Raw genomic sequence first — 21728 nt, 5'->3', positions numbered from 1 at the left:
TGCTTGACTGCGCATTGGACCACAACGTGCATGATTTGTATATTAATTTCGATGATACTTTGTCAAAAGGCGTGCTGTACACTCGCCAGAAAACTACAATCTCGGAAGCTGAATTGCTGCAATGGCTAAGCTCGACATTCCCAACTGTAAACTGTATTCAAAGGGGATAGTCATGGGTAATAGTCTATTGCAAGATCGGCATACAATGCACAAGACAATGGAAAAGGATGTCATGTGCGGGAGCAGATTGGACAGCTCTTCACTGCTGAGCGAAAGCTGCCCTTTTCTTGAGGCAACCTGCTTAAAAGCCTCATTGCGCCCTTATCGATAGACCAAAATATCCACCAGCTTCTTCTGATCTAGTGTAAGGTTGGACTATCATAATTTCCAGAAAGAGAGGTCTATGCAGAGGATACAAAGTGTAGAAACTCTTTTGGATCTTTACGACCAGGTGACTTTGTCTTGATGGTCAAACTAGGACATACAGGATAATTCAAATTTAGAGGACAATTAAGCTGTGCAGGCACTGCTTCTCTTTGTCCGATGTTTAGTGATGCTGGTTTTAGTATGTTAATGCTGTTGCATTGGTTGCAGGCATTCTGGCCCTCCATTGTGATGAAGAAATGGCTCAACATCAAGCCGAAGGTGTACGATTTCAGCGAAGACGAGGCCGACACCGAAACCGAGAGCGAAGATGATGGTATTTTGCAATCCGGCTGTTTTGTGTCTATATGAATGTTGATCATTGCTCTATGCTTGATTCATACCTTCTTTCAATGATCATCCAGCTTCCTCCGCTAAAGATGAAAGAGTTCATCGAAGTGGCAATTATCCTCAGACTGTGCAGAGGAACCAACCCAAATGTCCGAAACCAACTTCAGGCACTACTACACCTTCTCTCGTTCGCTTGATTTTCACTCGAGATGCTTCTAATTTTGCGGAGAATAGCATAGCATGTCTTGGATACACATGGGTATTGCCATTAGCGTTGCTCTGTCGCTCTCTTGCTTAAGACTAGGACTGGCATGAAAAGATTGTTCTGTCGTTTCAAGTTTCTCTTGTTGCTTATTGTTGAAGCATCTTGTGGTCACAAGACTGTTTAATCCCAGAAGTTCCGTATTAAGTCAACCATCTTCTTGAGCTTCTGTCCCTTCTCATCTCATCAAGTCACTTGTATGCTTTTGTGATGACTGTGTTGCAGAATCACATGTGAACTGTTCGAAGTTCAGACACCGAAGAGGGAAGCCGAAGACTTTGCCACGTTCAGTACATTAATACAGAGGATGTGAGGTTTGCAAAAATGCTAAATCTGTACCATTGCATTAGACTTCCATCTATGCGAGACTCTTTCTCTAACGTTGCTGGGAGACCTCCTCCGAATGAGGATCTTGAGATCGATGATTGGCTTTGCACAAAAGAACCGGCAGATATGTACATCATTGGTTTAATGCTATCTTTCCGCTCTCTCAGCTCTCTGTTTGCAAGAAATCTCAATGTTTTCATACACTGTGTCAGACTGATTTTTCTAAGCCTGTCATTGACATAGTAGTTGGCTTCTGTTGCCGGGGGTCCTACATGATTTCGATAGTTTCATGAGATACTAGATGAGGCTACGCTAGAAAGTAGTTACTGCATCTATGAATCATTCTTAGTCAATCTTTTAAACCAGCAAGAATATATCAGGCTGTCTATGACTAGTTTAGCTTGAACTGCATGACATAGAGAATGAGTTCTTCCCGATAGTTGGGCCGAACCTTGAGTTACAAGCAAGTTATGGCTGACATGCACGCAGATTTGCATGCTGTTAACTTTTTGCACTAAATCCTGTTTTGTTGCTACATTAATGTTGATGGTCAATCTGATTTTGGTGTGGACTGAGCACGGCTAGGTTGTAAATTTGAGTGAACTACTGATACTGAGCTATGTGCATATACATAGGTGGAGAGTTCTATGCCACCTTCAAATTTAGAGCACAAACTAACCAGCCGAACATATCTTTATAACAGCATATGGAGTCACAGATGGCAAAGCATCTGAGCTGTTGATTTGGAGAGTTCAGTAGATTTTATGCAACAGTAACTAAAAACTAGCTTATTATGTGGGCATGTATTGAACTGTCAGTAGCATTGCAATCTGCATACTCATCTCTAGACGTGATGGAAACCAAGCCAACTTATACATAGACTTACCCAGTAATACCGCCAGCACTACAAAATTCAACTCTAAAATCTGAAGCAAGTATGAATTTCCAAATCTATTTGCAGGAGACCTATGTATATAACGGAAACAAATGGCCAACTGAGACACATTGATCAGTACCTATCATTCACAGTTTGTGCCAAGACAGATCTAAGAAAGTCAGATGTTGCCAATGTACCATAATCAACATTGCCCATTCAAAGATATCACCACAGTGAGAACTCCCTCTACAAAATTAAAGACATAGAACCAGGCCTCAAAAGAAGTATTCACCAGGAATTGAATTTCCGGGGAAAAACAGAATTAGTTTGATTGCATACAATAAAGTTCTATTCCATCACAAATATCCTTTCCTAATGATCAAAACATTACCTATTGGTCACCGAACAAGAGCAATACTAATTCAAGATTAAATCTAATTTGCCTTGTGAAGAAGGCTGAAATGGAACTTGCTAGCAAGGGTATCCCAGTATATCCCCACTTCGTCGCCAGCCTCCAAACCTCTACGTTTCACGAACTCCTTGTTCCAACCCCCCTTGAGGACATAGGATTTAGACGATGCCCAGTACATGAACAACAGTCTATGCTCAGAGCACGTGTCTGCATCCCATACGATGACGTTGGCCCCCTTGTCGCTCTCGACTTGACTCACTGTGTCCTTTCTCATCCATCGGAGCAAGTGGCTCTTCGCAAAGTCCCGCCCAATCAAGAGCCTTGAAAGGTTTCCGAGGTCGCTCTGGGTAAGCTTCTTCTTGATCTTATATGGGTCGCAGAGAAGCACCAACTCTGTAGAAACTCCATTGCGTCTGTCTTCCTCTGTATCACATCCTGAGGCCACTTTCTTTGCCTTGTGCGTTCTGTTGTACTTGGCCTTCTTCTCCACAATTGATGTTTCAGCTTCAGTGAGCGAGGACATGGATTTTCGCTTCGGTTGGATGGGAATGATTTCAGGATGGCCGACTTCCTTGGTGCCCAAGAAACCCTTCAGATCAGGCTTGAGGGGGAAGAAGTCGCGAGCGACCACCACTGCCGCAGATGAAATATCGCTGGCCCCTTCATCATGATTCTTCTCCTGATCGTGCAGATAAGAAACGCACGAGGAAGAAGAGTCCATCAATGGCGGCGAGTGGGCCTCGCCTGAGCTTCTCAGGTAGTCACCATCACCAATGGGTTCCTTCTCGTGACTGTGCAGATAAGACACGCACAAGGCAGAAGAGTCCATCAACGGCGGCGGTGAGTGGACCTCGCCGATCAGGACATCGCCAAGAGGAGGCGATTTGGGGCTGAGGAAATCAAAAAGCTTCATGGGGTTTTGATGGAAGAAACAGAGAAACTACCTTCGCAAGAACAACAGAGGGCAACCAACGGTTTGGGAGAGATTCAGAGAGCGAGAGCTAAAGAGAGGAAGGCGAGAGAGAGAGAGAGAGAGAGAGCAGAGCAGAGAAGCGATCAGGACAAAAGAGAGTCGGAGGTTAGACAGAGAGGGAAGGAGACTATATAGTTTACCGTTGGAAGTTGGAATGGTGAAGGCGAGTGAGTGACGTCATCAATCTTCGCAGTCAAGTTTTGACTCTGAGCTTTCCTGATTTGAGATTGGTTTTCTGTTGTGGGGAGATAATTTCCCGATTCTGTACTGATCTCCTACGCGTAATATGATATTACAAAATCTTTAATTTTGTAAATAATGAGTTTGAAGATGAAGATGATCTTCTGGCTAGATTGCAATGCTACCAACGAGCTTCTCATTTTTTGTTAAATTAATCTCACTATGTGAATTGATAGAACCTGGGAAACAATATGAAATCTTTTACTTATTTATTTTTATAAGAAAGAGATTTCTAAATAAAACAGGCCTTTCGTTTTTTTTTTTTTTTGTATGTGTGTATGAATCGGAAAAGGAAATATCACAAGTATTATTTTTGGTAAGAATGGACATTTTCTTTAAAAAATAAATAAAGTAGATAAATAAATCCCTTCTTTTTTCTAAAGAGGCAAGAGCCAAGCCCTCGCATATGACAAAACAAATCCATTTTTTTCGCAGGTTGCTAACTCAGGCTGCTATCGCACCAACAAAAAAAAAAAAAAAAAAACAGGTTGCTAATGCGTCATCAAATCTATTTATGCAATTAAAATCCTTGACATACATCACTGTTTCTTTGTTTTGTTTTGTTTTGTTTTGGCAATCAAATCGTTTTATTAGTGCTTCGTCAATGTAGTAACGCAACATTACCGCATGATAGAGGTTCAATGCATACTGCGACAGATGAAGCGATTCTCCTTTGCTAACTCAGGTTGCTAATGTCTTTTTCTTTTTTTGTATGGATCGATAATTAGGAAAAGGAAATATCACAGGTTTTATTTTCTTTTTAATGTGTTAATGCTCGTAGAATCAATACAAGAGTTTACTCCACCGGTAATACATTTAGGGGTTAATACCAGGAAAATCCTTAAACTGGTACATCTATGACAAATGTATCCCAAATTATTTTTTAGATCACAAAAAACTTCAAACTGATACACTAGTGATAAATTTACCCTAAACTATTTTTTCGATCACCAAAAACTCAAAACTAGTATATATGTGACAAGTTTATCCTAAACTAATTATTTGGACTAGCAAAAACCTCAAATTGATATACATGTGAAAAATTTACCCTCCGATAATTTTCTTTAAATTGGATTAATATCACAAAAATCTCAAATTGATACACCTGTGATCAATAGAGGGTAAAAACCCCAAACGTGTATATCTAACAATTGCCACGTGTCATTTAAATTAACAATTTGACGATAAAATTTAACGAAAACTAATAGAGGGTAAATTTATCACAGGTGTACCAGTTTGGAGTAAATTTATCGAAGGTGTCCCAGTTTAGAATTTTTGGCGCTTAAAAAAATTGTTTGGGGTAAATTTGTCACAAATGTATCCGCTTGGGGTTCTTCATGGTATTAATTCCATGTGTAAACATTATGAACTTTTTGGAATCCTAATGGCTTAATGGTCAAAGTCATGGTCACGGTGTAAAAGTCATGTACAAAATAATATCAATTCAGGCAGATCGGTAAGAATGAACGTTTTCCTTAAAAAAAATAAAAATAAATCCATTCTTTTTCGTAAAAAGGCGGGAGCCAAGCCCTAAAATGACAAAACAATTCCTATTTTTTCCCCAGGTTTGCTAACTCAAGGGTAGAGTGAGTTGGCACGTCTTTAACTTGGCTACAATAAATGTCCATATTTTAGGCTCTATTTGTTTCATGAAAGAAAAAATGAGTGATTTGAAAAATACTTTTTATAAATATTGATCGGTTATAAAATGGAATGGACGAACAATATACTCATTGTGTACGAAAATATATAAATATAGATTGTTGTCGATAATGAAAATATTTTTCATTAAGTAGTTATTTTAAGGGATACAACCTATTACTTTTCGAAAAATATTTTCCGAATAACTTATTTTTTACAAAACAAATGCTGCCTAAAACTTTAGTGGAACAAGTTTTATGTATTATATGTTACACACACACACACATATATATATATATATATATATAATTTGTGTATGATGCTAATGTGTCATCAAATCTATTTAGGCAATTGAATCCCTTAACGTACATCATGGTTTTAAGTAATGAAATCGTTTTAGTAATACTTCGTCAACGTACTAATGTGACGTTTCTACACCATAGAAGTACAGTACATAGTGCCAATGTGTTGCGCCGTTTCGACAGATAAAGATGCTTGATCAGATATGGAGTCAGTAAGCCCCATCAAACATGATGAAGCGAGAGCGAGGGCTCATTGGCATCGACCAGTTCCATGTGCATGAGCTCATTAACTACGGCCCTTTGCCCCGTGAAGGCCCTCACCCATATCTATGTAAACCGACCGTTGCCACCCCTGCTTAACTGTTAGGTGACCAACTCTATGAGCTTTGCACCGTGGCGGCAAGGGCCTAGCTCGCCCTTGCCAAGATTTGAGTGAGGTCCCGTGAGTCCTCACGGACATCAGATGGCCATTCATCGAAGAAACACCGTATAGGGTGGACCATTTATATCCTTTGCTAGAGAAACCGAGTGCCAACCCAATGCACAAGCATGTGTCCTTTGCACTTAATTCTAAAGCATAAGAAATGTGTCTCCAAAGTCACAGACCATTATTGACCACAAAAAAAAAAAGAAAAAAAAAATTCGACCGACCTACATGAATATATGGCAATAGGATAAAATAGGGTGAGGGACATGGCACTCGAGTCTTGATTTCATTTCAGTTTTCAAAACCATTGAATTTCGTCGAGTTCAATATAATATCTTATGTATATTAATTTTTTTTTTAAAAAAGAAAAAAGGTAATTTGAGTTGATTTGGCAGGTTTAGCTTATACAAGATGTTGAAAAAAAACAAATGAAGAGCAAACAAAGACAAGGATTTAACGAGGTTCGGCAATTGGCCTACGTCCTCAACAACAATCTCACGTTCTTTTTTCTTCTTTTTTTTTTTTCATATATGCTGATTTGCCATTCTTCGCTATATGTACAATACACGGTTGCTACAACTAAGGAAACAAGCAACCACAAAGGAAAAGATATCCCCGAAATCAAGACACAAGAATAGGAAATACAATATTAACATCTCCTTTCCAAGAATAGGAGCATGAATTCTGCCAACACTCCCCCTCAAGTTGGACCAAAGAGATCATCGGAGGTCAACTTGTTCACAATCTCTTGAAACACTCCTTTAGACAGAGCCTTGGTGAAGACATCTGCCAACCGATCTTCACTGCGAATGTACGGGGTTTCAATGATCTTATCTTGCACTTTTTCTCTTACAAAATGGCAGTCTACCTCTATGTGCTTAGTCCTTTCATGGAAAACAGGATTGGAAGCAATATGAACAGCGGCCTGGTTATCACAAAATAGCTTCGTTGGTTTGGTTATAGAATTGCAACCCAACTCCCGAAGTAACAATCTCAACCACACTATCTCACTTGTAGCCGTAGCCATAGCTCGATATTTTGCCTCTACACTTGATCTTGCAACAACCACTTGTTTCTTGCTCTTCCCAAGAACGAGATTTCCTCCCACAAAGGTGCAAAACCCTGTAGTAGATTTCCTATCAACGGGGCTACCAGCCCAATCCGCATCTGCATAACCAATGATGTCCGTGTGACCATTATGCTTCATCAGAATTCCCTTTCCTGGAGAGGCCTTCAAGTACCGAAGCAAATGATTTATCAATTCCATATGCCCCTTTGTTGGTTTCTGCATGAATTGACTCACATAGCTGACAGCATATGCTATGTCAGGTCTAGTAATAGTTAAGTAGATAAGTCGTCCAACAAGACGCTGAAATTGTCCATCATCATGCAACAATGTATTATCAGAAATAAGTTTACTATTATAATCCATGGGAGTGCTTGCCGGCTTGACTCCTAACTTACCGGTTTCCTTCAGCAAGTCAAGAACATACTTTCGTTGAGATAAGAATAATCCTTTTCGAGATCTAGCAACCTCAATACCAAGAAAGAACCTCAAATTACCAAGGTCTTTGATATCAAATTCTTTATGTAAATGCTGCTTGAGAGTTTCTATCCCAAACTGATCACCGCCCGTAATCACAAGATCATCCACATATACTAGGACAACAACAATTCCTTTGTCCGTAGCTTTGGTAAACATTGAGGAATCTGCTGCACTTCGCTTGAATCCAACCTTAACAAGTGCGGAGCTAAGTCGCCCGTACCATGCTCTAGGGGATTGTTTAAGACCATAGATAGCTTTCTTCAATCGGCACACAACTCCATCTTCATTTTGTAAGGAATGCCCAGGTGGAAGATCCATGTAGACTTCTTCCTCAAGATCTCCATGAAGAAATGCATTCTTCACATCCATTTGGAATAATGGCCACTCACAATTAATCACTACAGACATTAGGGTACGCACCGTATTCATCTTGACTACCGGAGCAAATGTTTCTTTATAATCTATGCCATAAGTTTGCGTGTAGCCTTTTGCGACAAGTCTTGCTTTGTGTCTTTCAACCGACCCATTGCTATTGTACTTGGTCTTGTAAATCCATCGACATCCTACAGTCTTCTTCCCTTTTGGTAGCTTTACTAATTCCCAGGTTTGATTTCGATCCAGAGCATGAAGTTCATCCTTCATGGCATTAATCCACACATTTTTCTTACTGGCTTCCACAAAGCTACTGGGTTCCCGATGATCTTCAATGGCGGATAAGAAACTCCAAAACTTGGGAGAGATTTTGTCATACCTTATATATTCTTGAATAGGATGTTGAGCAGAATAATATGTGGTGAAGTCCCTAAGGCGAGCTGAAGGTCTTGGAACACGGGATGACCTTCGTGGCTGAACAGGAGTAGCTAATGTGCTATCGGTTCCCCTTTCGACTTCAATAGAGGCTTCAACTGGTTGTTCTATTATTGGCATGACGGTGCTTTGTTGTTCTACAATTTCATGGCCCACATGTGTGTTTTCTTGCCTCATAAAGTCTTGACCAGCGGATAGTCTTTCAATGTGCATAGTGTCGGCATTCACTGGGACAGGAGCAAATTCGAAAGAAAACTCATTGTAATCATTTCGCTCCCCTTGAATTTGAGTCCTGTCTGAATAAAACATGTGAGCTTCATAAAAAACGACATCTCGAAAAATATAAATTCGTTTCATGCTAGGATCATAGCACTTGTATCCTTTTTTTAGCGTAAGAATATCCAACGAACACACACTTGCGAGCACGAGGGTCCAACTTGCCCCCACTTTGAAAATGAACATAGCAAACGCACCCAAAGATTCTTAAATGGGAAAGATCAAACTTGCGACTGTGCAACACTTCCATAGGGCTTATATAATTCAAAATACGACTAGGTAGTCGATTTATCAAGTAGCAGCTAGTAAGTACGGCATCCGCCCAAAAAGTTTTGGGCAAGTTTCCAGAGAAAAGTAAAGCTCAAGTGACTTCCAACGGGTGACGGTTTTTCCTCTTAGCTACTCCATTTTGTTGAGGAGTACCAACACATGATGTTTGATGAGATATACCCATACATCGTAGCACGCCTTGGAACGCTTGATTGGTATACTCGGTGCCGTTGTCCGTTCGAAGAACTTTCACTGTAGTGTTAAACCGATTTTTCACCATACTTCAAAAATCCCGAAAGATTGTAAGAACTTCACTTTTTGACTTAAGAAGGTAAAGCCAAGTTGCACGGGATTTATCGCCAATAAAAGTAACAAAGTACTTAAATCCTTCTTTAGAATCAACGGGAGAATTTCCCCAAACATCAGAGTGCACCACATCAAACAAGTTATTTGATTTATTGGAATGTTGAGGAAAAGGCAACCTATGTTGCTTAGCAAAATGACATGGATCACAATTACTCAAATCATGTGTCAATAATAAGTCTAAAGCTTGTAAGACTCTATCAGAAGGATGCCCCATTCGCAAATGCCAAAGCCGAGAATCAGTAGAAATTTGTTTTGTTACCACAAGACCCGCACCACCATGATTCAAAGTGTATAGTCCGTCTTGTAGCTGTCCCTCACCAATCATCCTCTTGGTAATGCGATCCTGAAAAATCACCTTTTGAGGAGTAAAGATGACATTGCAATTCCACTGTTTAGTACATTTGCTCACAGACAACAAGTTACTTTTCAATCCTGGAACTATTAGAGCTTCGGTCTTCTTTGACAAAATATTTACTTGGCCCGTACCTTGAATTGGGACTTCCATTCCATTCGCAATGGTTATAGGAGGATATAAAGTGCTAGAGACAGTATTATATAACATATGTGAAGAGCTGCACATATGGTATGTAGCCCCGTAATCAACTATAATAGGAAAAATAGACTTAGAAGAAAGAGCATGGATATTACCAGAGGTCTTAGCCACATTTCCAGATTCAGTGCTTGTAGCACTCAATCCTTGTTCACGAGTTTGTGGCAACTGCTGAACCTGTTGAGTTAAAAATTCTAGCTTTGATTGAAACTCGGTGACATCTCCTTGAACCGCTAACTTTGCTTCAGGACCTTTATCTTTGCTTGGTCGCAACCGTGGATTAAGAACCCAACATCATTCCTTGGAATGTCCATCACGATTACAGTGATCACGGTGAAATCATATGGGTTTCTTTCCCTTTCCTTTTGCCCACCGATTGCCAGCATCACCTTGTTTGAAATTAGACATAGTGTAGTGAGCTAAATTTTCCAGCATCACCTTCTCCTTTGAATCTGTGCCCATGACTCTTTTCCGTGTTTCCTCATTTTGTATGATGGAACACACAGTGTTGAAAGATGGCAGCACAGGACGCATGAGAATATCTCTTTTGGTCTCCTCAAATTCAGACTTGAGACTAGCCAAGAGCTGGAAAATTCTATCTTGTTCTTCACGTTGAACATATTCTCGAAAATCTGTAGTAATAGGTCCGTAATGCCGAAGTTCTTCCCATTGTTTCTTCATTTTTCCCAGATGTTCCATAAAAGATTGATTCATCCCTTGCTTGGAATTAGCGAGATCTTGCTGAAGTTCAAACACCCGAGATGAATTATTGGCTTGTCCGTACATTTCATATAAAGAATCCCACAAATCCTTAGCGGTATCCACATAGGCGAATATCTCATATATTTGAGGCTCCATAGAGTTGAATAACCACGACATAACGTTATGGTCGCTGGCTTGCCATTCTTCAAACTTGGGATCGGTATTAGCCGGAGCTTTGATCCGCCCCGTAACATGACCCGGTTTGAATCTTCCCCCAAGAGCGATTGTGATTGGCCGAGACCATGGAAGATAATTCTTTCCATTCAACAGCAAGTTTGTCAGCCGTTGAGTAGTTGTGTCCTGCACAACACCCTTGATTCCGGAGGTAGAGTCACCCATGGAGTTGCAATTTTGATTCCGTAATGGATACAATGGATTGAAACAGAAAGTTTTGGCTCTTCTTGTATAGACAAAATTTGTAGATCCCGAACAATAGAGGAGATCCCGAACAGAACACGAACAGATCCCGAATAGAGGAGATCCCAAACAGAACACGAACAGAGGAGATCCCGAACAGAACAACGTGGCTCACCGAACAGAGGAGATCCCGAACAGAACAACGTGGCTCACCGAATAGAGGAGATCCCGAACAGAAATCATGGACAAGTAGGACCAGGTCGATTCACTCATGCTCTGATACCATGTTGAAAAAAAAACAAATGAAGAGCAAACAAAGACAAGGATTTAACGAGGTTCGGCAATTGGCCTACATCCTCAACAACAATCTCACGCTCTTTTTTCTTCTTTTTTTTCATATATGCTGATTTGCCATTCTTCGCTATATGTACAATACACGGTTGCTACAACTAAGGAAACAAGCAACCACAAAGGAAAAGATATCCCTGAAATCAAGACACAAGAATAGGAAATACAATATTAACATCTCCTTTCCAAGAATAGGAGCATGAATTCTGCCAACACAAGAGTTCCTGTTAAACTTTTGAAAATTATCCCCACTTAAACGTAAATCAGCATCTCCAGACTCCAACCACTAAATTGCAGTATTACTCTGATCAACCGAGATCAAATACACTGTCCAGACCTTCATAAAACATGTGACTTTTTTTTTTTTTGTCGTTCTGGTCTATGAAATGTGCTCAGCCACTGAAATATTATTATATGTCTATGTATTGACATGTTTGAGCCCTGCTCGCAAAAAATTAGTTTTTCCCCGTGCGGTGTATACGGAAGAAAAATCTTCTTCTTTTTTGTTTTTTTTGGTATATATCCACTGTCCAGACCTTCATAAAACATGTGACTTTTTCGCAATTCTACCACGACACAAGCTCACAAGAGCTTCAATTATGGAAATCGAGAAGTTCTTCAATTTTTTTGTGCCATTGAATTTGATGGTCCCATGCTGAATTCATCAGATTTGATGGTTCATATAAATTTAGTCGGGATCAACGAGCACTTATTGACTGGAAATTCACATTCAGGTTCGTTAGATGAGTTTGGGCCCCGATTTAGACTCAATCCAAGGGCTCAAGGGCGCCGGACAACCTCCATAATATGTCAAAGCTGAGGTTATGCCAATTGAACGTCGGAGATTTTTCAAAATGTTTATTTGAGACATACATTCTGATTGCATCAGATTGTCTGAGTTCTTTCCTTCATTGTGACTGTACTAATCCACAGGGCCAGTCGTTGAGCACACTGTAGTTTTCTTCAGAGAGAAGCTCTCGTTGCAGCTTCTGACTTGGTTGAAGCATGAAACAAAAATGCTTTTGCCAAGTTTAATCTTATACCGGAAACGTTCCTCCACCGTCGAGCAAAATAAAAATCCTAAATTTACGTATGGTGTTGAGGGGAATAATTAGTTATCGACATATTATATGAGCCATGTGGTCTGAATACGTAACATATCTGAACACAGAAAAGATGATAACAATGTGCTTGACTATGCTTTGGACTGCAACGTGCATGATTTATATAATAATTTGAACGATACTTTGTCAAAAGGCACGATACACTTGCTAGATATATAACAATGTGCTTGACTATGCTTTAGATATTTTATATTTGAAAAAGTTTGGAGCTTTCAAAAAAAGAAAAATTGTGTATACGAAATCATGGTGATAGAATATAAATGTGAACATTATCAACTTTTTGAAACCCTAATGGCAATATAGTCAGAGTCATCGTCACGGTGAAAAAATCTTGTACAAAATAAAATAAATTCAAGCAGATTGGTAAGAATGAACATTTTCCTTAAAAAAAATTTAAAAAAATTAAATCTCTTCTTTTTCGCAAAAAGGCGAGAGCCAAGCCCTAAATATGACAAAACAATTCATTTTTATTTCCGTCGGGTTGCTAACTCAGGGGTAGAGTGAGTTGGAACGTCTTTAACGTGGCTACAATACATGTCCATCTTCTAAGAGTACGGGAATTAAAGAAATTATATACATAATGCACGGTGCATCAAATCTATTTGTGCAATTACAGCCCTTAATATACATTTTGGATTTTTTGTGTGATTAAATGGTTTTATTACTGCTTCGTCAACGTGGTAACACGACATCATCATGTGATAAAGGTTCAATGCACGGTGCTAATGCGTCACGCCACTGCGACAGATAAAGCGAGGATGGAGGGCCCTCACCCACATCTACGCAAACTGACCCTTGCCGCCACCGCTCCACTGTTAGGTGGCCACATCTTTGGGATTTGCATGGTGGCTGCAAATGCCTAGCTTGCCCTTTGCCAAGATTTGGGTGAGGCCTCGCGAGTCCTCGCCGACATCAGACGGCTCTTCATCGGAGAAACACCGTATAGGGTGGGACCATATTCTCTGCTTGAGAAACTGAGTATCAATCCTCTGCACAAGCATGTCCTTTGTACGTAATTTTAAAAGCATAGAAATGGGTATCCAAAGTCCAGACCTTTGACTCGATTAACCTACCCGAACATGTGTCGGTAGACTAAAATAGGGCAAGGAACATGGCACTCGACCCTTAATTTCGTTTCAGTTTTCGGAACGCTGAGCTACGTATATTAATTAAAGAAGAGAAAAAACTAAGAAATTTGAGTTATTTTAAGTCATAAAATTATAATTCGTCATATTATGAATACAATTTTATTTAACTTAGCAGGTACAAAAGATTTGAAGAATTGCTATAAATTGCTTACGTGAATTCCGACCATTTTACGTGGCACTGCTGGTGCTGACATTGATAATTCGTCATAGTATTAATAATGCCAATACCTAAATTCTACAATAAAGTAGTCCCGAGCTGATGTGGATAATTCTACCACGACACAAGCTCACAAGAGCTTCAATTATGGAAATCGAGGAGTTCTTCAATTTATTTGTGCCATTGAATTTGACAGTCCCATGCTGAATTCATCAATTATGGAAATGTTCCTCCATCGACGAGCGAAATAAAAATCCTAAATTTACTTATGATGTTGAGGGGAATAATTAGTTATCGACATATTATATGAGCCATGTGGTCTGAATACGGAACTTATCTACTAGGGGTGTCAATGGGCCGAGTCGGGCCGGGTTCTCAAACTTAACAGCACCGAGCTCGGCCCAGCCCAAGCCCGAATTACATGTGCCCCAACTCTTCAGGTAGGGCCGGGTCGGGACACGTTGGATTCTTTTTTTTTTTTAAATCAAAATCACTTCACAAACCCATCGAATGAAAAAATATAAAAAACATAAAATTAAATTAAATTAAAAAGAAAACATGGGTGTTCAAAAAAGCTAGAGCCGCCGGACTCGAGCAGGCTCGCCCGAATATCAAGCCCGGCTCGTAAAAGCCCGAAAATTAGGTGAATATTCGGGTCCCGTCGGACTCGGCCGGGCCGGACTTTTTTGACACCCCTAATATCTGCTCACAGAAAAGATGGTAACAATCTACATGACTATGCTTTGGACCGCAACGTGCATGATTTGTATAATAATTCGAACGGCACTTTGTCATAAGGCATGTTGTACCCTCGCCAAAAAACTACCACCTCGGAAGCTGAATTGCTGCAACGGCTAAGCTTGACATTCCGAACTGTAAATTGAATTCAAAGGGAATAGTCATTACTAGTATCCATTGCAAGATCGGCATACAATGCACAAGACAATGGAAAAGGATGTCATGTGCGGGAGCAGATTGGACAGCTTTTCACTGCCGAGCGACTGCCCTTTTTTATTGAGGCAGCCGGCTTAAAAGCCTCGCCGCGCCTCGCCACGCCCTTATCAAAAGGCCAAAACATCCACCAGCTTCTTCTGATCTGTTGTAAGGTTTGACAATCAATTTCCAGAAAGAGAGGCCTTTGCCGAGGATAAGAGTGCAAACAATCTTTAGGATCTTTAGGGCCAGGTGACTTTTTCTTGATGATCAAACTAGGAAATACGAGATACTTGAAATTTAGCAGACAATTGAGCTGTGCAGGGAGGGATTAAAGAAGTTTTTCAAACAAAGTGTCCAAGGCCAAAGCTGGAGAAAGCTACAGGAAGAAAATTTTGGCACCATTGAATATCTTATGCTAGCGGATATGTTGGACAAAAACTACATAAACGAACCAGCTGAACATCTCTGTATAACAGCATCATATGGAGTCACACATGGCAAAACATCTGAGCTGTTAGTAAGAACATCTTGATGGCTCACAAAAAGAGTTTACTCCGCCGGTAATAATCATCCAGCTCCAAGTGCCAAGCAAAGTTTCTTGGCACCATCATAAGGGATGACCATCTTCTTTGCTGTGCTTTCGGGGAACGCTTTATTGCTGAATGACAACCAACAATAGGAAAGCTTCGAGTAATTGTTGTAAGTGTAAAAAATAAGGCAGGGTTGCTCTCGCCAGACGTCAGATCAGAACACATGGACATGCAGAACGGTACTACTGCAAAATGTAACTTGATTGAATAAAAGGAGATATGCTAATGTATAGAGACAATAATAAAGTTCTAGTCAAGCTGGCAGTGCTCTTAGTTGATCAATTTGGTTAAGCCAGTCTCGTTACCTGTATGAATAATGTAAAGTGTGACACTGAGCTAAAACATTTTGAACTTTGATCCAACTTAGGATGGACCACCGATACTCCTACTTAATGATATTTTCTTGAAGTAGCAATGATATATAATACCTATTTGAAGAACATTTGTGCACAACTAATGGAAATCATAGACAACTCAAGTTTTAGGTAAGGGGAAAAAGAGTTCCTACTTAATTTCCCGATTCTATGCTGATCTCCTACACGTACTATGATATTACGAAATCTTTATTTATGTAAATAATGAGTTGAAGATGAAGATGATCTTCTGGCTAGATTGCTATGCTACGAAGGAGCTTCTCATTTTTTGTTAAATTAATCTCACTATGTAAATTGATAGAACCTTGGAAAAATATGAAATCTTTTAATTTTTTTTTTATAAGAAAGAGATTTCTAAATAAAATCGTCCTTTTTTTTGTGTGTGTGCATGAATCGGAAAAGGAAATATCACAAGTATTATTTTTGGCAAGAATGGACATTTTCTTGAAAAAATAAATAAAGTAAATAAATAAATCCCTTCTTTTTTCTAAAGAGGCAAGAGCCAAGCACTCGCATATGACAAAACAATTCCATTTTTTTCTCAGGTTGCTATCTCACCAAAAAAAAAAAAAAAAAAACGAAATTTGATGGAACCTTAAAAGACAATTTGAAGATAATTTTCAATACGTAATTTGATGGAACCTTAAAAGACGAGAAACAAAATCTTTAATTTTTTTTTTTTGTTAAAAGAAAGACTTCTAAATAAAACTGTCCTTCCGTCTTTTTCTTTTGTTTTTGTATGGATCGATTGTCTAGAAAAGGAAAGATCGCAAGTGTTATATTTTGTTTATTTGATCGAACACAAGTGTTCTTTTAATATGTTAAAATTTGTAGAATCCATGTAAGAGTTTATTCCGCCGGCAATAATTAGATATTCTGTATTTGAAAAAGTTTCATACGTCAAAAGAAGATAAGCGAGTGCTGTGAATACGAAATCATTACGAACTTTTTGAAACCCTAATGGCACAAAGAATAGTCAGAGTCATCCTCAATTCGTCGAGGCGTAAAAGTCATATACAAAATAAAATGAATTCAGGCGGATTGGTAAGAATGAACATTTTCCTTAAACAAATAAATAAAATAAAACAAATCCCTTCTTTTTCGTTAAAAGGCGAGAGCCAAGCCCTAAGATGACAAATCAATTCCATTTTTTTTCCCAGGTTGCCAAACTCAGGGATAGAGTGAGTTGGCTACAGTACCTTTCCATCTTCTACGAGTACCGGAACTAAAGCTTTACATATAATGCATGGTGCTAATGTGTGTCATCAAATCTATTTATGCAATTAGAATCCATGACATACATCACGGTTTTTTTTTTTTTTGTGATCGAATATTTTATTAGTATTTCGTCAACGTGGCAACTCGACATTACCACATGATAGAGTTTCGACGCATGGTGTTAATGCGTCACGCCACTTTGACAGATAAACCGAGGGTGGAGGCACGCACCCACATCTACGCAAACTGACCTTTGCCGCCGCCGCTTGACTGTCAGTGACCATCTCTATGAGCTTTGGCATGGTCACCGTAAGGGCCTAGCTTGCACCTTGCCAAGATTTGGGTGAGGCCCCGTGAGTCCTCGCCAAAAGAAAAGGGGGCTTGTAGCGGCGAGGGTTTTAGCTTATTTTTAATTTTTTAATTTATTGTATTTTTTATATATATTTTTAAAAACTTTTAGCTTTTTCATTGCCGATTGAATCCTTCGGCAAGCCACGTGGAGTCCATGTAGGATTTCCGACGAAATGGACCGGAATTAGCACTCAAAGAATTATTTTTAAAAAAAAATTGTACTTAAGTAAAAAAAAATGGCATTAAAGTGAGCGCATGCACAAATTTTGAGAATTCTGATATCTTTTTGTCATCAATTTAGGCAGATTTGTAAGAATGAGCATTTTCCTTAAAAAAATAAATAAAGTAAATAAATCCCTTTTTCGTAAAAAGGCGAGAGCCAGGCCCTCAGGTGACAAAACAATTCCATTTTTTTCCCAGGTTGCCAACTAATGGGTAGTGTGAGTTGGCACGTCTTTAACTTGGTTACAGTACTTGTCCATCTTCTACAAGTACCGAGTTAAAGCTCGTACGTAGGTACGTACGTACGTACATACATACATACATGGTGCTAATATGTCATCAAATCTATTTATGCAATTAAAACCTTTAACATACATCATGGTTTTTTTTTTTTTGTGGTAATCAGATTGTTTTATTATTGCTTCGTCAACGTAGTAACTCGACATCATCGCGTGATAGAGGTTCAACGCACGGTGCTAATGCATCACGCCACTTCAACATGTAAAGGGAGGGTGGAGGCCCTCACCCACACCTACACGAACCAACCCTTCCCACCACCGCTTGACTGAGCTTAGCATGGCGGCTGCAAGGGCCTAGCTTGCCCTTGCCAAGATTTTGCATGACGCCTCGCGAGCCCTCGCCTACATCAGACGGCCCTTCATCGGAGAACGCCGTGTAGGGTCGCCATATCCTCTGCTAGAGAAAGCGAGCATCAACCCTCTGCACAAGCATGTCCTGCCCACGTAATTTTGAAAGCATAAAAATGGATAGCCAAAGCCACAGACCTTTGACTCGATAAACCTACACAATCATATGTTTGTTGGATAAAATAGGGTGAGGGACATGGCACTCGAGTCTTAATTTCCTTTTAGATTTAAAAGCCATAGAATTTAGCTGAGTCACATAAATTAATTAAAAAGAGAAAAAAGTAATTTGAGTTACATTAAGTGATACTTGTAAGTCGTCTCAGCATGAATAAGATTTAATTTAAATTTAGCATGATACTTGTAGATTCTGTTTCTATTCGAGGAGTGAAAGAATGGCATCATGAAGAATGGCCAAGTCTTGCCTTCAATGACTGAGGTAAATACTTCGCTTCACAACCCGAGAAAATTACTGGTCGAGTTTAAATACACATATCTGACGCTCGAAAGCTAGTGATCTTGTTATTTATATCCTTCCATTAGATTGGTGTGGTGTTGTTAATTGAGTTTTGGGCTTCAACGTTCTTAAGTGCTTAATTCTACTCTCTTTCTTATATTATGACCAAAATCTATGAAATTCTTTTATGAGCTTCGAAAGTAACTTTTAATGCAGCTTATGCATTTATAGGATGAAGATGGAGATGGAAAATTGGTCTAACTAGTCTAGTTGAGCGTCTACTTCTTGGATATATTATTTTCATTGTGTTTCAATGACTTATATTAGCAACTTATCACTTCTTTTATTTTAGGTCTTCAGTTTCTTCGAGCAATAATTGGATAGTAAATTTAAGTGATCAATAGTTTACCAGTTGGCGACATGTTTACGTGAATTCATCGAGAATTGTTTAGAATATTAACACAAATTTTTGTGTAGTTTAACGAGGACCATTGTGGAGATGTTTTAACAAAAAATCATTAATACGAATAATTTGTAATGTAATTATGTATTTTGACAACCATAGCTTAATGTAGAGAAATTTGCACTTTCTCATAGTATTATAAAACATGAGTCCAAATCTTGTTCATGTAGAAATATATAAGTAAGTAATGACTTAATTCTTGACAGTTCCGATATGTCAATTTAATAGAGATTTTAAATTATAAACTCGAATTAACTTGGAATGTATATACTCACATAATCTACTGCCTTGATATTATTGTCCTCGATTCAGACACACAAATTTCAATTAACGTATTGAATGTGATCAAATCCGTCCTTACAGTCGACTATTCTTATTTTATCGGTAGAGAAAGTGTAAGGTAGTGGTGGATATCATAAATCAATGCCCCGATAGCTAGTGGTGGAAAAGCATATGTGTAAGCTCAATCAAGAAAGGAACATGAATCGGATTTTAAAAAAGTCCTAAACCTATAGCATTTTTACCAATTCAACCCTAAAAGTTTTTTTTATGCCAATTCAGTCATAAATCTTTTGTGTTTGTGTCAATTCAGTCCATCCGGCCAATTTTGACCGACCGCTATTGACAGAGGAATTTTTAATAATATTTTAATATTTTATCAAAAAAACATTTAGTTTTATTATTATTTTTTTTAATCTTTTGTTCATCTTCTTCCTCCAACCGATTACGGGATCAACGACCTGCAGGAGGTGAGGGCCGCCGATGATGCTCAATCTCGCTAGTCACTAGCATCGCCGTTGCTCTGCGATGTCGGCCTCGCCCATATCTAGCGAGGTCGTCATTGGAGGTTGAAGAAGAACCAAAAAAAAAAAAAAAAAAGAGAAAAAAAGGAATTTTAAAAAATTAAAATATTGTTAGAAATGCCTCGTCAAGATCAGTCGGGTCCACGTCAAATGCAAAAAGTTTATAATTGAATTGGCACAAACAAAAAAAGATTGGGACTAAATTGGCAAAATTAAAAAGGTTGAGGAATAAATTGACAAAAGGGTAATAGGTTTAGGACTCCCCCCCCCCCACAAATTTACTCACTAGAGAAAATGTGAATGAAAGTATATCGCTAATAAGGAGAACCTGTTATCTCCTAATTTTATAGTTATTTGCTAAGTGATTCCATCTCCCTAAGATTTTGCATATCATAAATCAATGCCACAATAGATAGTGATGGAAAAGCATGTACATAAGCTCAATGAGAAAGGAACATAAGTATAACTTCAACGCAACAAAAGACGAGAAGAGAGAAAGAAAGGGACATCTTCTCATCTATCTATCATGTTAAACAAACCCTAAATTACTATTGATCCCGAACTTCCAACCGAAAATTACAGGAGTCATGATGATGGTGCATTAATTACTAAACAATGACCATATTGTAATTCGAAACAGTTGATAAAATCCCTCGTGTCTACTAAATTTAAATTAAATCCTACTCATACTGTGACGACTTACAAGTATCACTCAAAATATCAATTCTAGGCTGAAAATTGATGATGTATATGCCGGAAATCCTATATGATACGGTAAGCGATAACATGGACTTTTTTTATATATAATTTCTTTAATTTTTTCTTAACTTTTAATTTTTTTTAATTTTTCAATAATTTTTTCTTTTCTTGTATTTTCCTTCTTCTTTTTTCCACTTAGCTCCGAAGCTCGCCGGGTCACCGGGTGAGGCCATGGCCCCCTTTACCCATGACCCTAGGCGACAGCCGGTGAGGGCTTCGCGGGCGACCCTTGTCGGCCACAGTGATAAAGAAAAAGATAATAATTAATAGAAATCCGAAAAAAGTACTCAATAATATAAAATTATCCATGTAGGACGGCTGATGTCCATGTCAGGGTTTTTTACCAAAATTATATTGGACTCAATTGGTATCAATGTAACAAAATTTAGGACTAAATTGATCTAATTAAAGAACTTAAAACTAAATTGGTATCAATGCAATAGATTTAGAATTTCTTAGTGTTTTTCCCTTTTTTATCCTACCAACATATATTGATGTAGGTTAATCGAGTCAAAGGTCCGTATTTTGGATACCCATTTTTATGCTTTTTAAAATTAAGTGAAAAGGACATGCTTGTGTAGAGACATGATACTCGGTTTATCTAGTAGAGAATATGGTCCAACCCATACGAGTATTCCTCCCAAAGAGGGCCTCCAGGAAAATTATCAAAAAAAGTCATAAACTTATTGTAATTGTGCTCATTCAGTCATAAATTTATTTTTTGGCTAATTGAGTCTTATACTTTTTATACTTGAACCAATTTAATTCATTTAACTCGCCAGCACTAATGTAGATAATTTTTTTTAATAATATGTTAATATTTTTTATGCCTTTTTTTGTTAGACCCGGCGGAAGGTCGTCGGGCACCCGCTAAGGGTCTGCGAAGCCTAGCCGATGGTTGGAGGCCTTCTATTGACCCTAACCAAAATAAAGAAAAGAAAACAAGTCAATAAAAAATTAGTAAAAACGTAAAATAAAAACTAATAAGTTAAAAAATATCAAAATTACTACTAATAATTTTCCAT

General features: G+C 38.6%; 1 protein-coding gene across 1 annotated transcript in view; it reads right to left on the bottom strand.

Moving 5' to 3' along the window:
- Positions 1-2576: 2576 nt before the first annotated feature.
- LOC115732542 overlaps positions 2577-21728 on the bottom strand; it is a 42488-nt gene continuing 23336 nt past the window's right edge. The window contains exon 2 of the mRNA XM_048275599.1: positions 2577-2764. Within this exon, the coding sequence (XP_048131556.1) occupies positions 2751-2764 (14 nt within the window). The 3' untranslated portion in view covers positions 2577-2750. The remainder of the gene's footprint in view (positions 2765-21728) is intronic.

Source organism: Rhodamnia argentea, chromosome 3 (assembly GCF_020921035.1).
Source record: "Rhodamnia argentea isolate NSW1041297 chromosome 3, ASM2092103v1, whole genome shotgun sequence".
Taxonomy (NCBI): Eukaryota; Viridiplantae; Streptophyta; class Magnoliopsida; order Myrtales; family Myrtaceae; genus Rhodamnia; species Rhodamnia argentea.
The sequence above is the reverse complement of the archived record's forward strand: the minus strand, read 5'-3'. Positions and strand labels throughout refer to the sequence as shown.